Source organism: Notamacropus eugenii, chromosome 1 (assembly GCF_028372415.1).
Source record: "Notamacropus eugenii isolate mMacEug1 chromosome 1, mMacEug1.pri_v2, whole genome shotgun sequence".
NCBI lineage: Eukaryota > Metazoa > Chordata > Mammalia > Diprotodontia > Macropodidae > Notamacropus > Notamacropus eugenii.
In genome coordinates, this window is record NC_092872.1 from 49022577 (window position 1) to 49041282 (window position 18706).

Consider the following 18706-nt stretch of genomic DNA (forward strand, 5'->3'; position numbering starts at 1 on the left):
CTTCCATGGCTTCTTAATTTGTTTTCCATTTTCCCTTCAAGAACTTTCATTCCACTTTAAAAAACATTTTAAAACCTTTTTTTTTTAAATTACCTATTTTTTTTCCCCAGGAATTCTAGTCAAGTTTGAACCCAAAATATGTTTTTCTCTGAGGCACTGATGGCATATGTTTTGGAGTCATTCTCCTGTTCTGTTTTTGTATCTTGAGCATCTCTGCTACTATAATAACTCATGGGGGTTCTTTTTTGTTTGTTTGTTTACCCATTCTTCTAGCCTCATTCTTAGCTTCAGACTTGATGACAGTTAGGGTGGGTTCTGACACACTTCTGGAAGGAAAGACTGGGCTGGTCCTTCTGCTGCTTTCTGAAGGATATTTAGTGTTGTTACTCCAGAATCTCAGGGACAGGTTGGGGACCTACAATCTTGCTCTCTACAAATCCCTGATGATACAAGTGAGACCTGCTCTAAGTCTGAGTGTCTGAACTAAATCATCACTGTTGCTTGCTTCTGAACTTCCTCCATTCTCCACACGTAGTCCTAGGCCTCCTTCTCTGGGGACACCACTACCTTGTGTAAGCCTCCTTCTCATTCTGCCAAGGATCTGTGAACTCGAACTGGGTAGTGGGTGACAAACCTGCCATTTGGCACATGTCCCAGTTATAATAATGCCTTGGTTTGGGTCTAGGAGTGCCATGGTATGAGTCTGGCATCTCCTCTTACCCTGGCACACAGTCTCTCTGTGGACATTTGGGTGTTTCATTCAGTGTGCTCCTGGCCCTACCCATCTACAGTGTTCACAGACCTCCCCATCTGTCTCCACATGCTGAGTTTGGCCAAAAAGATGTGACTTTCTCTGGATTTCCCCATCAGTATTTGGTCTGGTACATTTTTTAGGTCTGTTGGGAGAAGTTTTTGTTAGTGAGCTTGTTGCATTGCTTTTTATTATTCCATCATCTTGGCTCCATCCCCTGGGCTGAGTTGTGAAGGAAACCAGGGAAATTAAGAGATGGAAGTGAGAAGGGAGGGAATTCCAAGCATGAGGGACAGCTAGTGCAAAGACACAGAGACGAGAAACAGAGAGTTGTGTCTTGAGGAACAGCAATAGCCTAATGAGTGTCCTGGTTCTGCTTTTCCAAGTTGCAGAATTGTATCAAACTCTTTCCAGATTTCTTTGTACTGACACTTATCACCCTTCATTATATTATAAAATCACATCATATCATTGTACTATAATTTATTTGTAACTCCCCTATTACTGGATATTTAGATCGCTTTAAGTTTAATTACATAAAAGCACTGACAGGCAGGTCTATATTTTTGTTTTTTTGATAAATTTTAACAATGAAGACTTAATTTTTAGACACACTGAGAGGAAAGAAGCATTCATTCATGGATAACTTCGCAATTTAAAAGTTTTCCCTTATAAATAAATGTCTAACCATTATATAGAAACCACAACTGTTATATAACCAGGGTAGCAGTACTGAGAGGAATGCTCTAACTTAAAGGACTTCAAGAATTTCAAATACATTCCCAATAGTGTACCCTACGCATCCCTGCATCTATCCTGCACTAGAACTCTATGTGCTACATCCTCAAATTAGAGGGGGAACTATCTTGCTTTTCTATTTGTATTCCCAGGACTTACCACAATGTCTAGCACAAAGTAAGCACTTGATAAACCCTTTTTCATTCCATTCTAGTCCTTGTTTAACTTAATAGCCTATTGCTTACTAGGTACTAAAACTCAGACCTCACCTTCTTCTAGTCTAACTAGACAAGAATGTGCTCTTGATTTAAATTAACTTCTGTTCACATATCACTGTTATCCATTCAATTACATCATTAGTCCCTGCTGTAGACTTTGGCTTTTGCTTCATAAATGCTTACTGCCTGGATCCTCAGCGATCAAACTCTGTTTGCTTTTCCTCTCCTTGCCCCAAGATTTATAATGGACCATCCTAGGTGAAACTCCTTTCCAAGACTCTCATGAACCACAACTACAATGCCCTGCTGCATTGCAATATGGAGGTGGAAAGAAGGGAAAAATTAATATACCAATGAAAACTGTCAACAGAAATTCAAAGACTTACAGAATAACTGATTTTCCCAAGACCCTTTAAAATGTGAGTTACTAAATTCATTCCTATCGAAATTTGCAAAACATTGAAAGTCCCTCTACAATGAATTATCAATTGAGATACTATACATAAAATATCTTGCAAACCCAAAAACAATATATTAATGACATATTATAAAACTTATGTGGTCTCAAAAATATTAACACGCAACAAATAAGTCATAATACGCAGTCTTCTGGCTACCCTTGAATAATAACTTGGAGCTCATCAGACTGAAACTAGAAAGTAGTAAAGAAACTCAGGGAGGAGGAGTAAGAATACAAATCCATATTCAACTATCCCTTCAGATAGAAAAATGAGAAAGAGTTGGTATTTAATCTCTTTTTGTTATTCTTATTTTTTTAGAAATACATTTTCCTTAAAGGTAGGGTTATGTCTGGTTAAGTTATCAGGGATACTTCCATTCCACAGTCACCAATTAAAACAAATTATCTAATTCTCTAAAATTTATGGAATCTTCATTTAGTCTTTTTTCATTTTAGTCTAAACCTGTGATTTTTACTAGCCTGAGTACTTTTGGTGAAGAATTTCCATCTAAAAATGGAGACTGGAAACTGTTTTGCATTTTATAACCTAAGAGAATTGCCTGGTGTTGAGAAGTTAAGAGACTTGTCCAGAGACAAAATCAATAATCAATCCATAAACATTTATTAAGTTCCTACTATAAGACAGAAATCATGGTAAGTGCTGTGACCACAAAGCCAGGATAAATGAGAAGCAGAATGTGAATATGAACATTCATGACCCTAAAGCCAGCTCTCTAACCATCAGGTCATGCTGCCTCACTACAAACTAAAATTTTTATGATATTTAATTTTTGTTTGAATAACCACTTCAAAAAAAACCCCACCATTTGCTAGCTTACAAATATTCTGCACAATCTTTTGAACTTAAACTTAAACTTGTTGGTGTCCTGGTCCCTTTAACATCTCCAGTGAAGACTAGAGATTCTTTCTCAGAACCTTGCTTTTAAATGTACAAAATAAAATATTCAAGATTGCCAGGGACCTATCATAATGAAGTAGATATCAAAATACTAAATTCACAGACCCTAGGTTAAGAACCCTTGGTGCAGTTCTCTATTTTAGAAATGAGGCCTTTATCACAGACATTAGTCCCATTCATTTAAATTCTTCTATGCAACATGACCAATGTGAAAATGTGTTTAATAAGAATCTATGTATAGAACCCATATAAGATTGCACACTATCTTGGAGAGGGAGAGGGGAAAGAGGGGAGAAGAAGGGAGAGAAAAATCTAAGACTTATGGAAGTGACTGTAGAAAACTGAAAACAAATAAATTAATAAATGAAAAAAAAGAATCCTTGGTACAATCACAAAAGAACTATCCTCATCAAGCCATAAACTACTAGGAAGTAATTTAAGACAAGAGATAATGTAACCCAACATTTACATAAAGGCACATTATTTTAAAACTATCAAATGATTCTCACATGTTACATATAACATACTCACAGCCCCCAATCTTCTTCCTCAATTCTCCATAGCAGATTAACCCATAAAGTTCCTGGGATGATTTTTTCAGTCCTCGAGAAAACACTGAAAAACAAAAAATAGAATAAAACTTTGTTAAGATGAAATACAAAAATGTCCTGGAGGCTAAATAGGTCATATGGTGAGGAGTGAAGATTATAAAAAAGTTTCAAATAGAGACAATGAATGGTTAACTAGCATAGCAAATATGTCACTATAATGTTTGAGGAAAAAGTCCATTTCCAATGATGAGTCTTTAAAGGATATATTTAAAATTAAACTGAGTCATCATCAAGTTTTCCTTTCCATTCCCTACCTAAAATTCCATATTAAAAACAAAACAAAACAAAGAAAAAACCTCATTAAACCTCATAAAAAAAATCTCATTAAGATTCATTTGAGTAATGCTGAGTATCTGAATTGCAGCAAACAGTCCCAGCCACATGAACTTAGGCCTCTCTTTTACTTGTTCTCTTATCAAATGTAAGGGACACCTATAGGCAATCTAGCCAAGGTCAAGGCAGGAAGCTGAAAAAAAAGTATGACAATCGTTTGTTTCATCACCCGATACACCAAAGACCAATCCTCCCTTAACCTTTTAATACACTTACAGTGACTATTTTCTCTCTATTTCCTCCAGAATCATCAATCCTGGATTATACTGCTATATATAAGGACACTGAAGGTAGGAGTAGCAAAGAGATGAAAGACAGGTGATACTGAGAGAACGTGGGACAGCAGACTAGGAAACATGTTGGGAATATCTGAAAGGAAACAGGAAGACCACTAGAAAAAGTAAGGAAAATATTACAAAAGTCAAAAAATACCAGAAAGTTTGAAATGGGAAGAGTGATGAGCTATTTTAAAAAACAAGAAAACTGTTATAAAATCAAGACATAATCCCTCTAACTCAGAACTCTGTGGCTGTGTTTTCCCCTCTCAATAATCAGATAAACTGAAGTGCTACTGCTGTGGACACAAGAAAGGGCATGCCACAGAATGATAGAGCCCTTAAAAAGGTCACCATAATTTCCTGTCATCAAGCTGGGGAAGAACAGTATAGTAAACCAGATCATCATGTAAACAAACACAAGAACACTGGATCACTTTACGGTTAATGTACAATAAATGTATATGTTACCAGAAGCAGATTTGCTATGAGAAGGAAACTGAAGTGCAGCGGATGGCAGTAATCATCCTACCCTACACCCAACCTTAGTGTGTCACATACTGGAGAGTTCATGGATATCTTGCTGATGATTTAATGTTAAGGGAAAGTGTACATGAGAATGCAATCTACCTCCCCCACCCCTAACCCCCCCATGGACTGCTAGAGATCTGTGACAGAGAAACAAAGCAGTAGAAGAAATAAAGGCAAGTGTTTGGGGAGAGGATTTTACCTATTCGTCACAATACCAGGAAGGATTATAAACACAGTTGGTCCTTGGCCTAAAAGTCTCTCAAAAGGCTGTACTGATTTCTCATATAATCTCAGAAATTTGGGCCGCCTCTGGAAAAGGATTGTTGTGATCTCAGAAACAAATCTTTGGATCTGTCCTAGAATAAAACTAAATCCTTAGAGTGGCCACAGATTCAAAGAGGACTTTGAGGATGTTCTAGAATAAGAGTGACTCATGGTTCAATTAGAGTAGCAAGAGTCTCTCTGGAGCAAAACTCCTGGACCAAGGAGTATACCAACTCAGAAATGCTAGCAGTTATTATTGCTATAAAAATATTTACATATATTTTCCATTTTTCTCCTGCTTGTCTCCTTTCCACTATGATCCTTAAACACCTTCACAATTACGCCTCTTAACTAAGCCTTCATCTACTCCTTCATTATACTTTGTAAAGTAATACTGTTCATAGTTTTCCAATATTCTTCTGAGTAAAATTTTCTAAAAAGGATTTCATATTCTAAATTGGTGTTGCCCCTGGATGCCATCTTTCTCCACTCAGCAAGTAAATGAAGTGTTTGCTGATGCAGTGTTTAGGGTCTTTTGGTATTTTATGACTAAATTTCCATATGAAGTTACTGAAGTGTCTATCATTTCTTCCATCCATATTCCATTTATCAGCAATTACTTTAAAATAGATTATAACTGAGTTGCTTTTAGCCTATCTTCTTTCTTAATATGATTTCTTCTAGCTTTGTCCTAATTTTATTCTTTGCTCAAACAAATAGATTTGATGGTACATAAATAAGCTGGTTAAAGATTAATTGCTACAACAGTAATTAGTCATTTTCTTTCTGTTAACATAGAATCAATTTCCTTTTTTGTGATATTTGGAGTTTGCCACGTCTAATATCTTCTAATTCTTAAAAGTATTCAAGACATATAAGCATGAGGATTCTACATATTCTATAAATCATTGATCTCTTTCAATCCTTATTACAGAGTCATATTTTGTAATATTTTCTTCAATCCTCACCTACACTGAAGTCACTAATATAAAGTATGTGTGGTGCTTACCTTACAGGGTTTTATAAGTTCCTTATGGAACTTTTCTACCTCTTCATTCTCTGCAACAAACATTGGTACATAAGCTACAACTATTTTCATGGTGTTTTCTTTCAAATATTTAACATTCCAACAATTATGTTTTTTGACGGAGTGATAAAAATAACTGTCAACTCCTTTATTTGCCACTCCAAAGAAAAGCCATGAGTCACATGTGTCTGGGTATTTGCAACATCTGCCTTTTTTTCTGGATCAATTTATAGCAAGAATGTCAAGATTGACACAATTCAGATCTTTCATCATTATATGCCACTGAATTATCAACAGCTAAATTAAGGTCTAATAACTATGTCATTCCTAGCACCTTCACCTCCTTTCATTATATTCTGCCACTATCAGTGCAAAAGAGGGATGCATATAACTGAGGGGTATTTTTAAATTTTTCACATTTCGAGTGTTGCCAAGGCCAAAGAGCTCATCATCATCAAGTCTACTAGTGACAAGCCTCACTTTATTTAATGATCCCAGTCTTCAGAAAGCAGAGAGCCTGTTGCTGGAATTACATTCAAAACCTTGTTAGCACATAATTCATTGTCATGGCTATAGACAACCTATGGCTATAGACAAGCCTTATTCTCTTACCATAAGGCACTGGAGTGGGACTTCGGTATATATTTTTATTAAGTTCATCAAAACAAGGGAAAGAGGGAAGAGAAAAAAAGGAAAAGAAAAATCAAAGGCAAACAAAATGCTAAAGAAATTATTACACATATGAATGAGATATATATATATATGAGTATACATATATACACACAAATTTATGCAATATATGCAAAAGTCCCAACATACCCTCACTTTAGCAAATTCATTCAGCCTGATAGCAAGGCAAAGTGTTGAGCAGAGTGCCTCATCAGTCATTAAGTTAAACATTAAACACATAAAGGCTATTTGGCTCAATGGGAAAAATTCATGATGTAGTCTCATTCACAGATAAATGTTTTGAAATATTTTCTTGGATAAAAATTAAACAAATTAGTCAATATATAGAAAATGAAGTGATTAGATGTTTGAAGAAAATAAAAATTAGCATTTTTTAAATTTATTGCAAAAAAAAGTACTAATTAATGATCATGTGAACCATAAATGTTATGTTATTTCTAAGCTATGACTAGGAGGTGAATTATTAACTAAAAAATTGAGAAGATCACAAAACATAAAACAGATAATCTCAATTACATGAAATTGAAAAGCATTCAGATAAATAAAATTAATACACCTAAGTTAAGAAAAGAAGAGGTCAACTGGGAAAAATCTATCAAATATTTCTGGTAAAGGACTGATTATTTTAATAATAATTAGCATTTACATGTCACTTTAAGGTCTGCAAAGTTCTTTATATGTGTTATCTTATGTGAACCAAGATATATAGATAATTAAACTAGCAGAAATCATGAAACCACTACAAATTTGTGCTATCTTATCTCAACTGGCTCCTCACTGCAACAAGACGATTCCTTTACTTCTCTCTAAACAATTCACTATCCCACTTGTCACAAAGGCTATCACAAGGGACCCTCTCCCCTCAGGCTCTCAGATGAAGAACCTTCTTTAGATTTGCTGAAAATCTTGAGGCCATTCAACAAGAGCTCTGTCTTCTCTCCTTTGCTTCATCTCATATTACTCAACCTCCCCCATTATCTCCTCCTTCACTGTCTTGGATAAAGAGGGGGCCCTTATCCTTCTGAAGGTCAGCTCTTCAATACGCTGATCCCATCCCTTTCCATCTTCTCCAGCAGATTGCCCCCACTATCACCCCAACTCTATCCCACTAATCTGAAATCTCTTATCTACTTATTCCTTTCATTGCTGCCTACAAACTTGCCCATTTCTCCCTCAACCTCAAAAAAAAAAAAATCCCTTATTAAATCTGACCACACCTGCTACCTATCATCTAATATTTCTCCTCTCTTTCCTGGCTAACTTTCTTGAGGGAGATGTCTATAGCAGGTTGCATCTGCTTTCTCCTCATCAGCTCCTTTGAAATCCTACCATATAGCTTCCAACCTCAACATTAAAAAAAAATTATCCTCTTCAAAGTTAGTAAGTTCTTTTCACTGTCAAAATGAATGACTTTTTCCTCAATCCTAATTCTCCTTGACTTCTTCGTAGCATTTGACATGTAGCATTAATCACCATCTCTTCCTGGATATTCTCTTCTACCTTTTAAGTCAATGGGTTCCTTGAGAGCAAGACCCATTTTTTTCCTTTTTTCTCTAATATCTAATTACAATATAATCTTTCACAAAGGGCTACAAAGACAAAAGGACCTTATCTGTTCTGTGTGGTCCCAGGGTATTACAAGGAGCAATGAACTTGCAAATAGCCAGATTAGGATCAACATAATGAAAAATTTCCTAACAAGAACTATCCAAGAATGGACTGAACTACCTGAGAAGACAGTAAATTCCCTCTCATGAGAGGACTTAAATCAAAGGCCAGAGATTCATTATTCTGTTATGTTGTAGGGGGTTTCTTGTTCAAGTGTGAGTTAGACTTAATAATGCCTTCTTAAGGCCCCATCAATTCTGAAATCCTGCTATTCTATGACCTCAGGAATTAGAAGATCATCAGGTTCAATATCTACACTTCTCAGATGAGGATACACAGGCCCAGAGAAATGAAGTCACTTTTTCCGGTCATAAGGCTACTAAATCGCTGACCCAGAAGGAGAACTTGGGTTTTCTGACTCCAGATTCTGCGTTCCTGCCATAATACACACCATGGCCAGAGTCTTGTCCTGATTTTTGTTTCTCTATATGTCTGTGTTTGTCCACAGCTGAGGGGACAACATGCTGTTCTAGTTCTGACTCACTTTTGTGATCCTGAATATGTCAATTCCCTCTCTGGGACTCAATATGCTCACAACAAAGCAGAAAGAGTAGACATTTTCTACAGTCTTTTTCTATTCTAGAATGCAACAATTTATGATCAGTATGTACACAGTATTTTGAGTTGTTTTTTTCAAGGTAAGAAGTAGTTCCAAGAAAATGGTTTATTGTAAATTTTTCTATTTAATAGGAAATAAAATCATTCAGTGGGGACAAATTTTCTTTACCAAATATGTGACCAAAATCCGAATTCACCTGATTCCTGGCTAAGCCACCTCCTTAGAAACTGGCTCAGTCACAAACTCACCATTATCAAAATCGATGTACTTGGTGATCTTATGCCAGGTACGGTAGTAAAAATGCCGGACCTGTTCTTTGTTTTTCACCATGCTTGCAGGTTTGCCTTTCTTCTTATACTTCAGGGCAATGTTGTTCTGAATCGCTTCAAAGTCTTTTCCATGCTGGAAGATAAAGGCCAAGTTAAAAATGCAAGAGATAAAAACAATGCTACTTCCTGTCTCAAATGGATTCTTTCTAGTTCTTACTTATTTAGCAGGAAAAAGGGAGACAGAGGACACTAAAGGAATGTAAACTATTCTTTATAATTATGCTATACTAATTTTCTTTTCAAGAAAATCTGATGAAGGATCAAAAGACAACTATTAGACATTAAATGATGAGCACAGAGAAGTAAATCTTGGAAGAGAAATTTAAATTTTATCATGGTTCCCCAGTTAAAAAGTGCTGTTCTTAACAGGTCACAGATATGCATGCCAGAAGACAGTACAAGACCCTAAAACTCAAAGTAATGCATATTTGAAATGTTTATAAGTATTTCATACCCCCAAGAAAAACACCCCACCTTCAGAAACAGGATGCAGAATGTACTGAGTGTCCTATACTTTTATTTTAATTATATTACTAGGCATTAAACATAGCATTTTAATAGAACAATTCCAGATACGTTAACTGTAATCTTTAAAAATCCTTAAGGGAACAATTCTACTTCTAATTCCCTCACTAGTACCTGTGTCCTTATTCTCTTTAATGTTTTTGTGCAAAAGCTAAATGTAAACTTTTTAAAACATTTCCAGAAAAGACAACATATTCACAGACATTATATAAGAAGAACCAGCTACTAAACAATCCTAGTATCAAAAATGAGCTGCTGCTAAGTTTCAGACAAAACACAAAAAAGAATGAATGACACAAAAGAAAAACAGAGGGAGGTGATGATGTGATGAATGAAGAAGTGTGGTGTTTCTAGTTTGAGTGTAGAAAGTGAGAAGTAAGCAGTATAAGATAACACTGAGACTGAATGGGAGATAGCAGAAAGAGAAATAAAAACTCAAATATAATGAATATAATGAAATATAATGAATATAATGAAAAGTGTTACAGGTGTAGTCATCACCAGCTATGAAGAGAAAAGAAGGATAGAGAAAAGAGAAGTGAGTTTTGAAGGTAAGACTAAAGAACTGAAAAGCAATGGAAAAATCAGTGAACAGGAAAAAGGAAAACAATAAAACAACAAATCACTGAACAAAGTGAAAAGGCAGAGGGAGGTCAGGAGGAAGATGTAAGAAGATATAATCAAAGTACAAGCAGAGATTGCAGCAAAGAGGAAAGAATTTCAGTTGTTATTTTTTAAAGGGAAAATAATTATGTAGATGTTATTTCTAAAAAACTAAGATATTTGGAGATATCTTTTCTTGTCTTTTATTTTCACCACAAAAGGAGAATTTCCGAATTATATAAACTGCAACTGATCAGTCCCAGACAGATCCCAACCTACATCCTAGTCACCATTCTGCTTTAACTACTGTCAAGACAGATGAAACTGACAATACAATATGGAACAAATAAAAGAAATATTCTGGGTATGCTTTATCAATGATAGCACCAAATAATTAGTAGAGTCAAGCACAACCATGTATAAAATAGCATGTTATAATAGAAAGAAGGCCTACCTTAAAAGAAAGGCAGAGACTCAAGTCAGTACTGCCTCAGACAAACTTAGGGTGGGCATTTAAAGTCCTAGGGAACTTGAAGACTCTATATTACAAAGGGGTTGCCTATTTGCAGTAATGAAGTGAATTTCTACACTTTAGGTTCCTTACAATCCATGGGTAGAGACAAAAAGCAAAGGAAGAAACCCAAACTATAAAAGGAATAGTTAGCAGGACAGTATTAATCAAACACTAAAGGGTCAGAGATTCAGAGTTGAGAGGAACTGCAGAGGTCATCGAGTCCAACCTGCTCCTTTTATAGAGGAAGAAACTAAGGACCAAAGCTGTTAACTGACTTGCTCCAAGTCATGGTGGTGAAAGAAAGCAAAGCTGTGACTTTAGCTCAGACTCCCGATCAAGCATTCTCTCCATTATCCCCTTAATGACAACCTTTTTGTAAGATTGCAAGCACCTCCAAGGGAAAGGGAAGGACTTCTATCTAGTGGCAACTAAGCAAAATTAATTTCAGTGAGATAACAAATTACTGAAAGAGTAGTTTTCTCTCAACTGCTATACTCAAATCAACAACGAAGCCCACTAAAGAAAAGCCTCAACAAAGTAGATAAGAAATCTCATAATCCTCTCTAAAAACTGTAGTCCAAAGAGACGGTAAAAGATATCTAAAATTAATATAACAAGAAAATTTCTAAAGCAGACAAGACAATTTATACTCAGACTGGAAGCCTGTCTTGGAGTGAGGACAATCTACCAAGCAGCACAATTTCTAATTAATTACTCTCTATTTCAGAAGTCTCATATGGGAAAACTAAAGGAACACACAAGTTCCTTAAGAAACTGCTTTACAGAGTTGTAAGCATAAATCAACTACATTTTAACCACGAAAACTCTGCCTCCATATTGTAACAATATTCTAAACCAATTTCTTCTTAATACATATGAGGTTAAGGGCCTTATCCAAACTAAATTGTTGGTTATCAACCTTAGAGAAAGAATGTTGTCAGCTAATGTGCTAACATGACTCCAGAGTGGATTGCTGTTAAGTTCTGGATGCTCAAACCTATATCTGAAAGTATCCTTTCTATTCTGATCATTTTAACAGGAACGTCTGAGTCCTATACCTGTATCTTCGACCTCCAAACACCTAGGCTTTAGCAACAAATCACCTCAGACTTTGGGTTACTATAAAAGAAACACAAAGAAGTACTCAGGACCAGATCCCAACAGTCACCTTAACAGCATGAAATAAGAAAACTATAAAAACAAAGATTAGAAACAGCTATTTGATGCTTTGTATATTATAGGATCTGATACATTCAAAGCTACTTTCAGGATTTGTTAATTATCTAGTGGTATGAAGAAAGCTTGCTCATTAGCACCAGCATGTGGCCTAAGTGACACAAGAAAAGGGGCAGAAAAGAAGTGGGGACAAACTGACCGACAGACCAACAGAATGGATGCAAGGGGAAGTTAACACTGTTTTCTTTCATCAGCCCATCGCCCACCTCATATAGTCCCTCGAAGAAAGTGTTCTTGTCCTCAGTGCTCCATGACTCCCACTGGCGCCGGACCTTTTTACCTTCCTCCTTCTCTCCACTCGAGGAGCCCAGACTCCTGGTAGATGATTTAGAACTTCCAGAAGGCGCATTGGCAGTGATTCCTGATACATTGCCAGAAGATGGCCCTCCATTGTCTGCCCCTGGGGGAAGCAAACAAAGTACAGTGGGTTAATACCATGGCATTCACAAATTCCAGCAAACGAAGTTATCCTGTGGAACAAGCATCAGAGGGCTCAATAGAGTTCATGAGATAAAAAATATCTGCTAAGCATCTGTGGTGGTTATTACATTAATTTAATGATTTCAAAAAATTCTTCAAATAGTGATGAGTTGAAGATAGAAGTAAATGAAAATTAAGTAAAGTAGTTCAAGTAGCAATAAGACAGAAATAATAACAGGACAAGTACTTTGAGTGATTTTTTTTTCCAATGGTAGATTTTCATATCCCATAACTTATAGGCAAGATTGAACCAGACAGTCAAAAGTTGTACAGGTACCCGTCTGATCAGGTTTTTCACCAGCCTCCAGCTGCTAGCTTTTTCTTCTCTATGTAAAAATCAATACTTTTATGGCTCTCTGAACCCTAATCCTTATATCACACACTTTCACATTACCGTTACTTAAATTGGCCTTTTTCACAGATCTTCACTTAGTAATCCTTTATAATAAATGAAAGGAGACTACAACTCAGAAAGTTAACGACTTGCTTAGCAAAGGAATTTCATTCCATTGACAGCTGGATTACATAGGTCTTTAGCAATTAGTTCATTTTCAGCAATGAAAAGCACACTAATGAACTATATATCTGCACTGATGGTTCTAGTCTCAACCTAACAGTTTAAATGATGAATGATGTGTACAATAGGGAGGCTGATAGGTCAATGTGACATTTTTTACTCAACTATGAAAAGTACCAAACATGCTGGACATGAGCTAATTGGCCACAAATATAGTGCCAATGAAATCACTATACATACACGTATGGGTATGTGTGTGTGTGTGTGTATGTGTGTGTGTCTATATATCGGCAATCTGTGTGTGTGTGTGTGTGTGTGTGTGTGTGTCTATATATCGGCAATCTAGCCAATGAAAATTAGAATAAAATAGTAGATATAAAGGACAGTGGTTCACAGTGTGTTGATTCTCAAAAATAAATCTGTGATTCAATTCACAGTGTTTGAATGCTAAGTGGATTTTTGTTTTTAAAAAACACCAGTATCTATGGAAATCAGGAAATGAAAACTATGAATTTCCCTGTCTTTTCTGTATTTCAAATAAAATGTGTATTAAAATCCATCTTAACATCTCTCCAAATGTTTAAATTCACATTTGTAATGAAATAATGAAATGTGTTTAAAAAGTTATATAAACTCTATTAATATTTCACAAAGGGATCATTTTATCCTTAGACAAAGATCTGATACTCTGAATTCTATTTTTCACCTTCAAAGTAAAAAATATCATTTTAGCATCTGAAGTGGAGAGATGTAATTTTTCGAATTCTGAACCTTTTCAATTCTTAAGAGTTTTTAGAGTGATATTGGAAATATATTAAGAATGAATGAAAATATCTATGAAACCCTTAATACCCTTTTGACACCTGAACTGAACGTCATACTCAGCATGACCATAATAAAACCCACTTTCTCTCCAAATCTTTTCTTCCTACTTTTCCTATTACTATGAAGGGCACCACCATCAGGCTCACGATTTCAGGATTATCCTTGATTCTTCACTCCAGTAACACAGATACCATCTTGGCTCAGACCATCATCACCTCCTTCAGCTAGTCTCAAATGCCACCTTCCGCAAGGGGCTTTTTCTGGTCCTTCTTGCTACTAGTCCCTTCTCTGAGGTTACCTTCCATTTAATTTGCACTGTACATGCCTAGTATATAGATGGTTATTTGCATGTTGCCTCTTCCATTAGAATATGAACTCCTAGAGAGCAAGGACTAAGTTTTTGCCTTTCTTTGTATTCTGGTTAAATGCTTAATAAATGTTTACTGGCTAAATGACTAAGTGCTGGGGATACAAATACAATAGTGAGAAAGTTCTTGCCCCTAAAAGAAAAGAGAAAGTCTAAGGAAAGAAGTTCTCTCCTAAAAAAAAAATTGGTAGAGGAACATGAGGTAATGGATAGAGAGAAGCTTCAAAGTCAGGAAAATATGAGTTCAAGTTATTCCACAGGCCCATACTGGTTATGTGACCCTAAGCAAGTCACTTAGCAAAGGATGAGTCACATACTAAATGCTTCAAAATGCTTTGCCTACTTATCTACCTAACTTCTCAGTACTTACTACAACTCTCTATAGCTAAAAGATACAAAGCAGTTGCAGATCTGCATTGGTAAAGGAAGCCAGTGACATACAAGAAATTATAAGTCTATTAGCTCTTCTTAGCAATGCAAGGATCTAAGACCACTCCAAAGGACTCACAACAGAAAATGCTACCCACATCCAGAGAAAGAACTATGGAGTCTGAATGCAGATCGAAGCATACTATATGCTCTTTTTTTGTTTTGTTTTTTCTTTTTTGTAGTTTCTCCCATTCATTCTAATTCTTCTTTACAAAATGACTAATGTGAAAATGTTTAATAAGAATGTACATGTAGAGCCTTTATCAAATTGCATGCCATGTTGGAGGCGCAGAGGAGAAAGAGGCAGAGAAAATGTAAAACTCAAAAGTTTGTGGAACTGAATATTGAACATTAAAATTAAATAAATAAATTTAAGGGGAAAAAAGAAATTGTAAGTCCAGAACAATACATACATCAGTCAAAAAGGGTGGGTAAGGGTGGAGAAAATCATTTATCTACAAAACAAAATAAGCAAATAAATGTTAATGCTCATATACAGTCCTTAATTGCCTACCCCCTTTTCTTCTCTGACCATATAATACCAGCACAACATCAAGGAACTTTAAAAAGCAAAATAATTCTAATTATTTAATCAGCACCCACCCAAAGATGAACATTTCCTTTCCTTAAATGATCAAGAACAGAACCAGGCTTGGAATCCATCCTCAATGAGAACCTAACGACTGCATTGTTGGAATCTTTTCTTTTTAAGTGAAGGCAATAATTTTTGTCAAGTAGTCAGCTTCAGTATTTTCAACACAATCTTTAAAACAGTGCTGTTATGTTTACTATAAAGATGGATAAAATGACATAACATGTAAAGTGCTTTGAAAAATGAAAAAGTGCTAAACATAAATATAAGTTATTATAGTAACAAGGAATGGTTTTAAGAACAAACATCGTCTGTGCTTTTTAAAGAATTACTTTTCCATACTGGAACATCAATGCATTGCTGGTGGAGTTGTGAACTAATCCAACCATGCTGGAAAGCAATTTGGAACTATACCCAAAAGGCTATTAAATTGTGCATACCCTTTGATCCATTAGTTCTACTACTAAGTCTGTAACGCAAAGAGATCATAAAAAAGGGACAAGGACCCACATGTCCAAAAGTATTTATAGCAGCTCTTTTTGGGGCGGCAAAGGACTAGAAATTGAGGGGATGCCCATCAACTGGGGAACGGCTGAACAAGTTGTAGTATATGAATGAAATGGAATACTACTGTGCTACAAGAAATGATGTGCAAGCAGATTTCAGAAAAACCTAGAAAGACTTACATGAACTGATGTAAATAAGAACAACCAGCAGAACACTGTACCCAGCAACAGCAACTATGAAAGACTTAGCTCTTCTCAGAAATACAATGATTCAAGACAATTCCAAAAGATTCATGACGGAAAATGCTCTCAATGTGCAGAGTTCTAAAGAACTATGGAGTCTGAATGCACACTATTTTCACTTTTTGTTGTTTTTTTTCTTTCTTGTGGTTTTTCCCTTTTGTTCTGATTCTTCTTTCACAGAATGAGTAATATGGGAATATGTTTAACATGATGTTACATATATATCAAATTGTCTTAGACCGAGGAGAGGGAAAGGAAAGAAATAGAAAAATTTGGAATTCAAAATCTTACAAAAATGAAAGTTGAAAACTGTCTTCACGTGTAATTGGAAAAAAACAAAATATCATTAAGTGAAAAAAAAACTACACTAAATAGTAGACAAAAAAAAGAACAAAGAATTACTTTTCCAGTAAATCTATTAAGTGCTTAACCATTCATCAATATGGATTACAAATTGACAGATGCACATTCTCCTGTGTTCTAAGACAGACAAATATAAACTGAAGAGTTAAAAGCAAAGAATCCACAAGGTAAACAGCAGAAAGCATTTCAGATTTTTGGAAGAAATTCAGAATAAATCATCATTGTCACTTCTCCAAAAAGATTCAGACACCCCCAAATAATGAACTTGACTCCTCTATTTTACAAATTTGCCAGTTCAGTCAGATGGGAAATAGTCAATGCAATAAAAAACACACATAAATTCCTATTATGTTAGCATTTTCAGTATCCTGGGACTCTGGAAGCCCCTGTAATTTGTACTCCCTCCAAAACAAAGAGATACAAACTCAATCTTTTTTTGTATGATATTACTTTAACATCAGATCTTTTCCTTGGAGTATGTATCATATCACTTGACCTTTGCCATTCTTCCTATCCAAATTTCACCTAAAACTAGAGCTTCCTATGAGATTCTTCAGAATGAGTGTCTTAAGATTGATTTTTTCTTCAATTTCCATACAGAATGTCTTGAAGCATGCCACACCTAATGGAATAAACTGTTTCATTTCAAATAATGATAACACTAGAGCTAGCTGGAAGGGACCTCAGAGGCCCTCTAGTTTGTTCATTCCCCTTATTTAATGAAAGAGGAAATTGAGGCCTTGGACAGTTAAGTGACTTTGACTTGCCCAAGGTCACATATTAGGTAATAAGTATCAGAGGTATGATTTGAACCCAAATAGTCGGACTAGAGTATTGCCCTGTTCTCCCGAACAACATAGTCAGAACCCTGAATTTCAACATGATCATCATAAAAAGGAAAAAGGCTTCATTGGCGTCCAATCTTAAAATGGTACTTGCCAACTATTTCAGGCATGTATGCTTATGGCTCGACATGGAAAATTTTGCATTTTTGTTGTTTTCGTGGTTCCACTTATTTCATTCCATACCACTTTATACAAATCTTCATATTTTTCCAAATTCCTTGTATTCCTCATTTCTTCCTACAAGGCAATGTCTCTGTCACCCTAACTCCTCTAGTCTGATCAGCAGGCACCCATGCTACTTCCTGTTCTTCCAGCAGCTGCTCTGACCCTGTGGGTAGTGGCAGCCAGGGCCTTTTCTCTCCTCTAGGACTATCTCAAGTGGCTGATAGGAATACTGGACTGAGGGGTCAGAAAATCTCTTTCTGAAACCTTGCCTCAGACACTTATAAGCTGTATGGCCCTGGGAAAGTCAGTTTACCTCAGGTTTCCTCATCTACAAAATAGGGGCAAAAACAGTATCTAATGCTCTGAGGATAGAAAGAGATATTTATTATTTATTTATTATTATACATATTATAAAATATTATAACATGTTATAACATATAATATATATTATTTATTTATTATATATTTATTATTATATTTTTCCATAGATCATGGAAAATATAATAATTTTCCTTGCCAAGTTCAAACATGACACCCACAATGGTTGGTCCAACTTATATCTCTACCAATAGTGTATTAATTTACCATAGCTCCTCCCATTTACAATAATTGTTTTTTACTCATCTTTGCCAATTTACAGAGTATAAGGTGAAACTCAAGAGTGGTTTTAATTTTTATTTCTCTTACTATTAATGATTTGGTTCATATTTTCAGATGGGCATTTATGCAATTCTTCCTTTGAGAACTTTGTCCATATCCTCTGTCCACTTACCTACTTGAAAATGAGCCTTGTTATGTGTGTCAATTCCCCATATAACCTGTGTATCAGATATATCACTGATAAGTGATGCAAATATTTTACACCATGTAGTTTCTCTTCTTGTTCTACCTTAATTCATTTTAATGATGTGAATTCTTAATTTTATGTAATCAAATCATCAATTTTATATTTTGTGACCTCCTCTATATTCTATCTAATTTTTACAAATACCATTTTGATCTCTGGCCTCTATTTAGTTGCCAAAACATTCTCTCTACAGAAATATATTCCTAATTATTTAGGATCATAAGTTACATTATGTAATGTCATACTCATTAATAGTTTTACTTTTATCTGTACTTC

The 18706-nt window shown here is 35.4% G+C and overlaps 1 protein-coding gene across 5 annotated transcripts in view; it reads right to left on the reverse strand.

The window, feature by feature from the left end:
- The window catches only part of CRAMP1 (cramped chromatin regulator homolog 1), a 106207-nt gene that overhangs the window by 62535 nt on the left and 24966 nt on the right, over window positions 1-18706 (reverse strand). For all 5 annotated transcript variants that reach the window (XM_072600025.1, XM_072600019.1, XM_072600043.1 and 2 more), the window contains exons 3-5: window positions 12458-12651; window positions 9293-9446; window positions 3618-3701 (exon numbers count right to left, since the gene is read on the reverse strand). In XM_072600025.1, the coding sequence (XP_072456126.1) occupies window positions 3618-3701; window positions 9293-9446; window positions 12458-12651 (432 nt within the window). The remainder of the gene's footprint in view (window positions 1-3617; window positions 3702-9292; window positions 9447-12457; window positions 12652-18706) is intronic.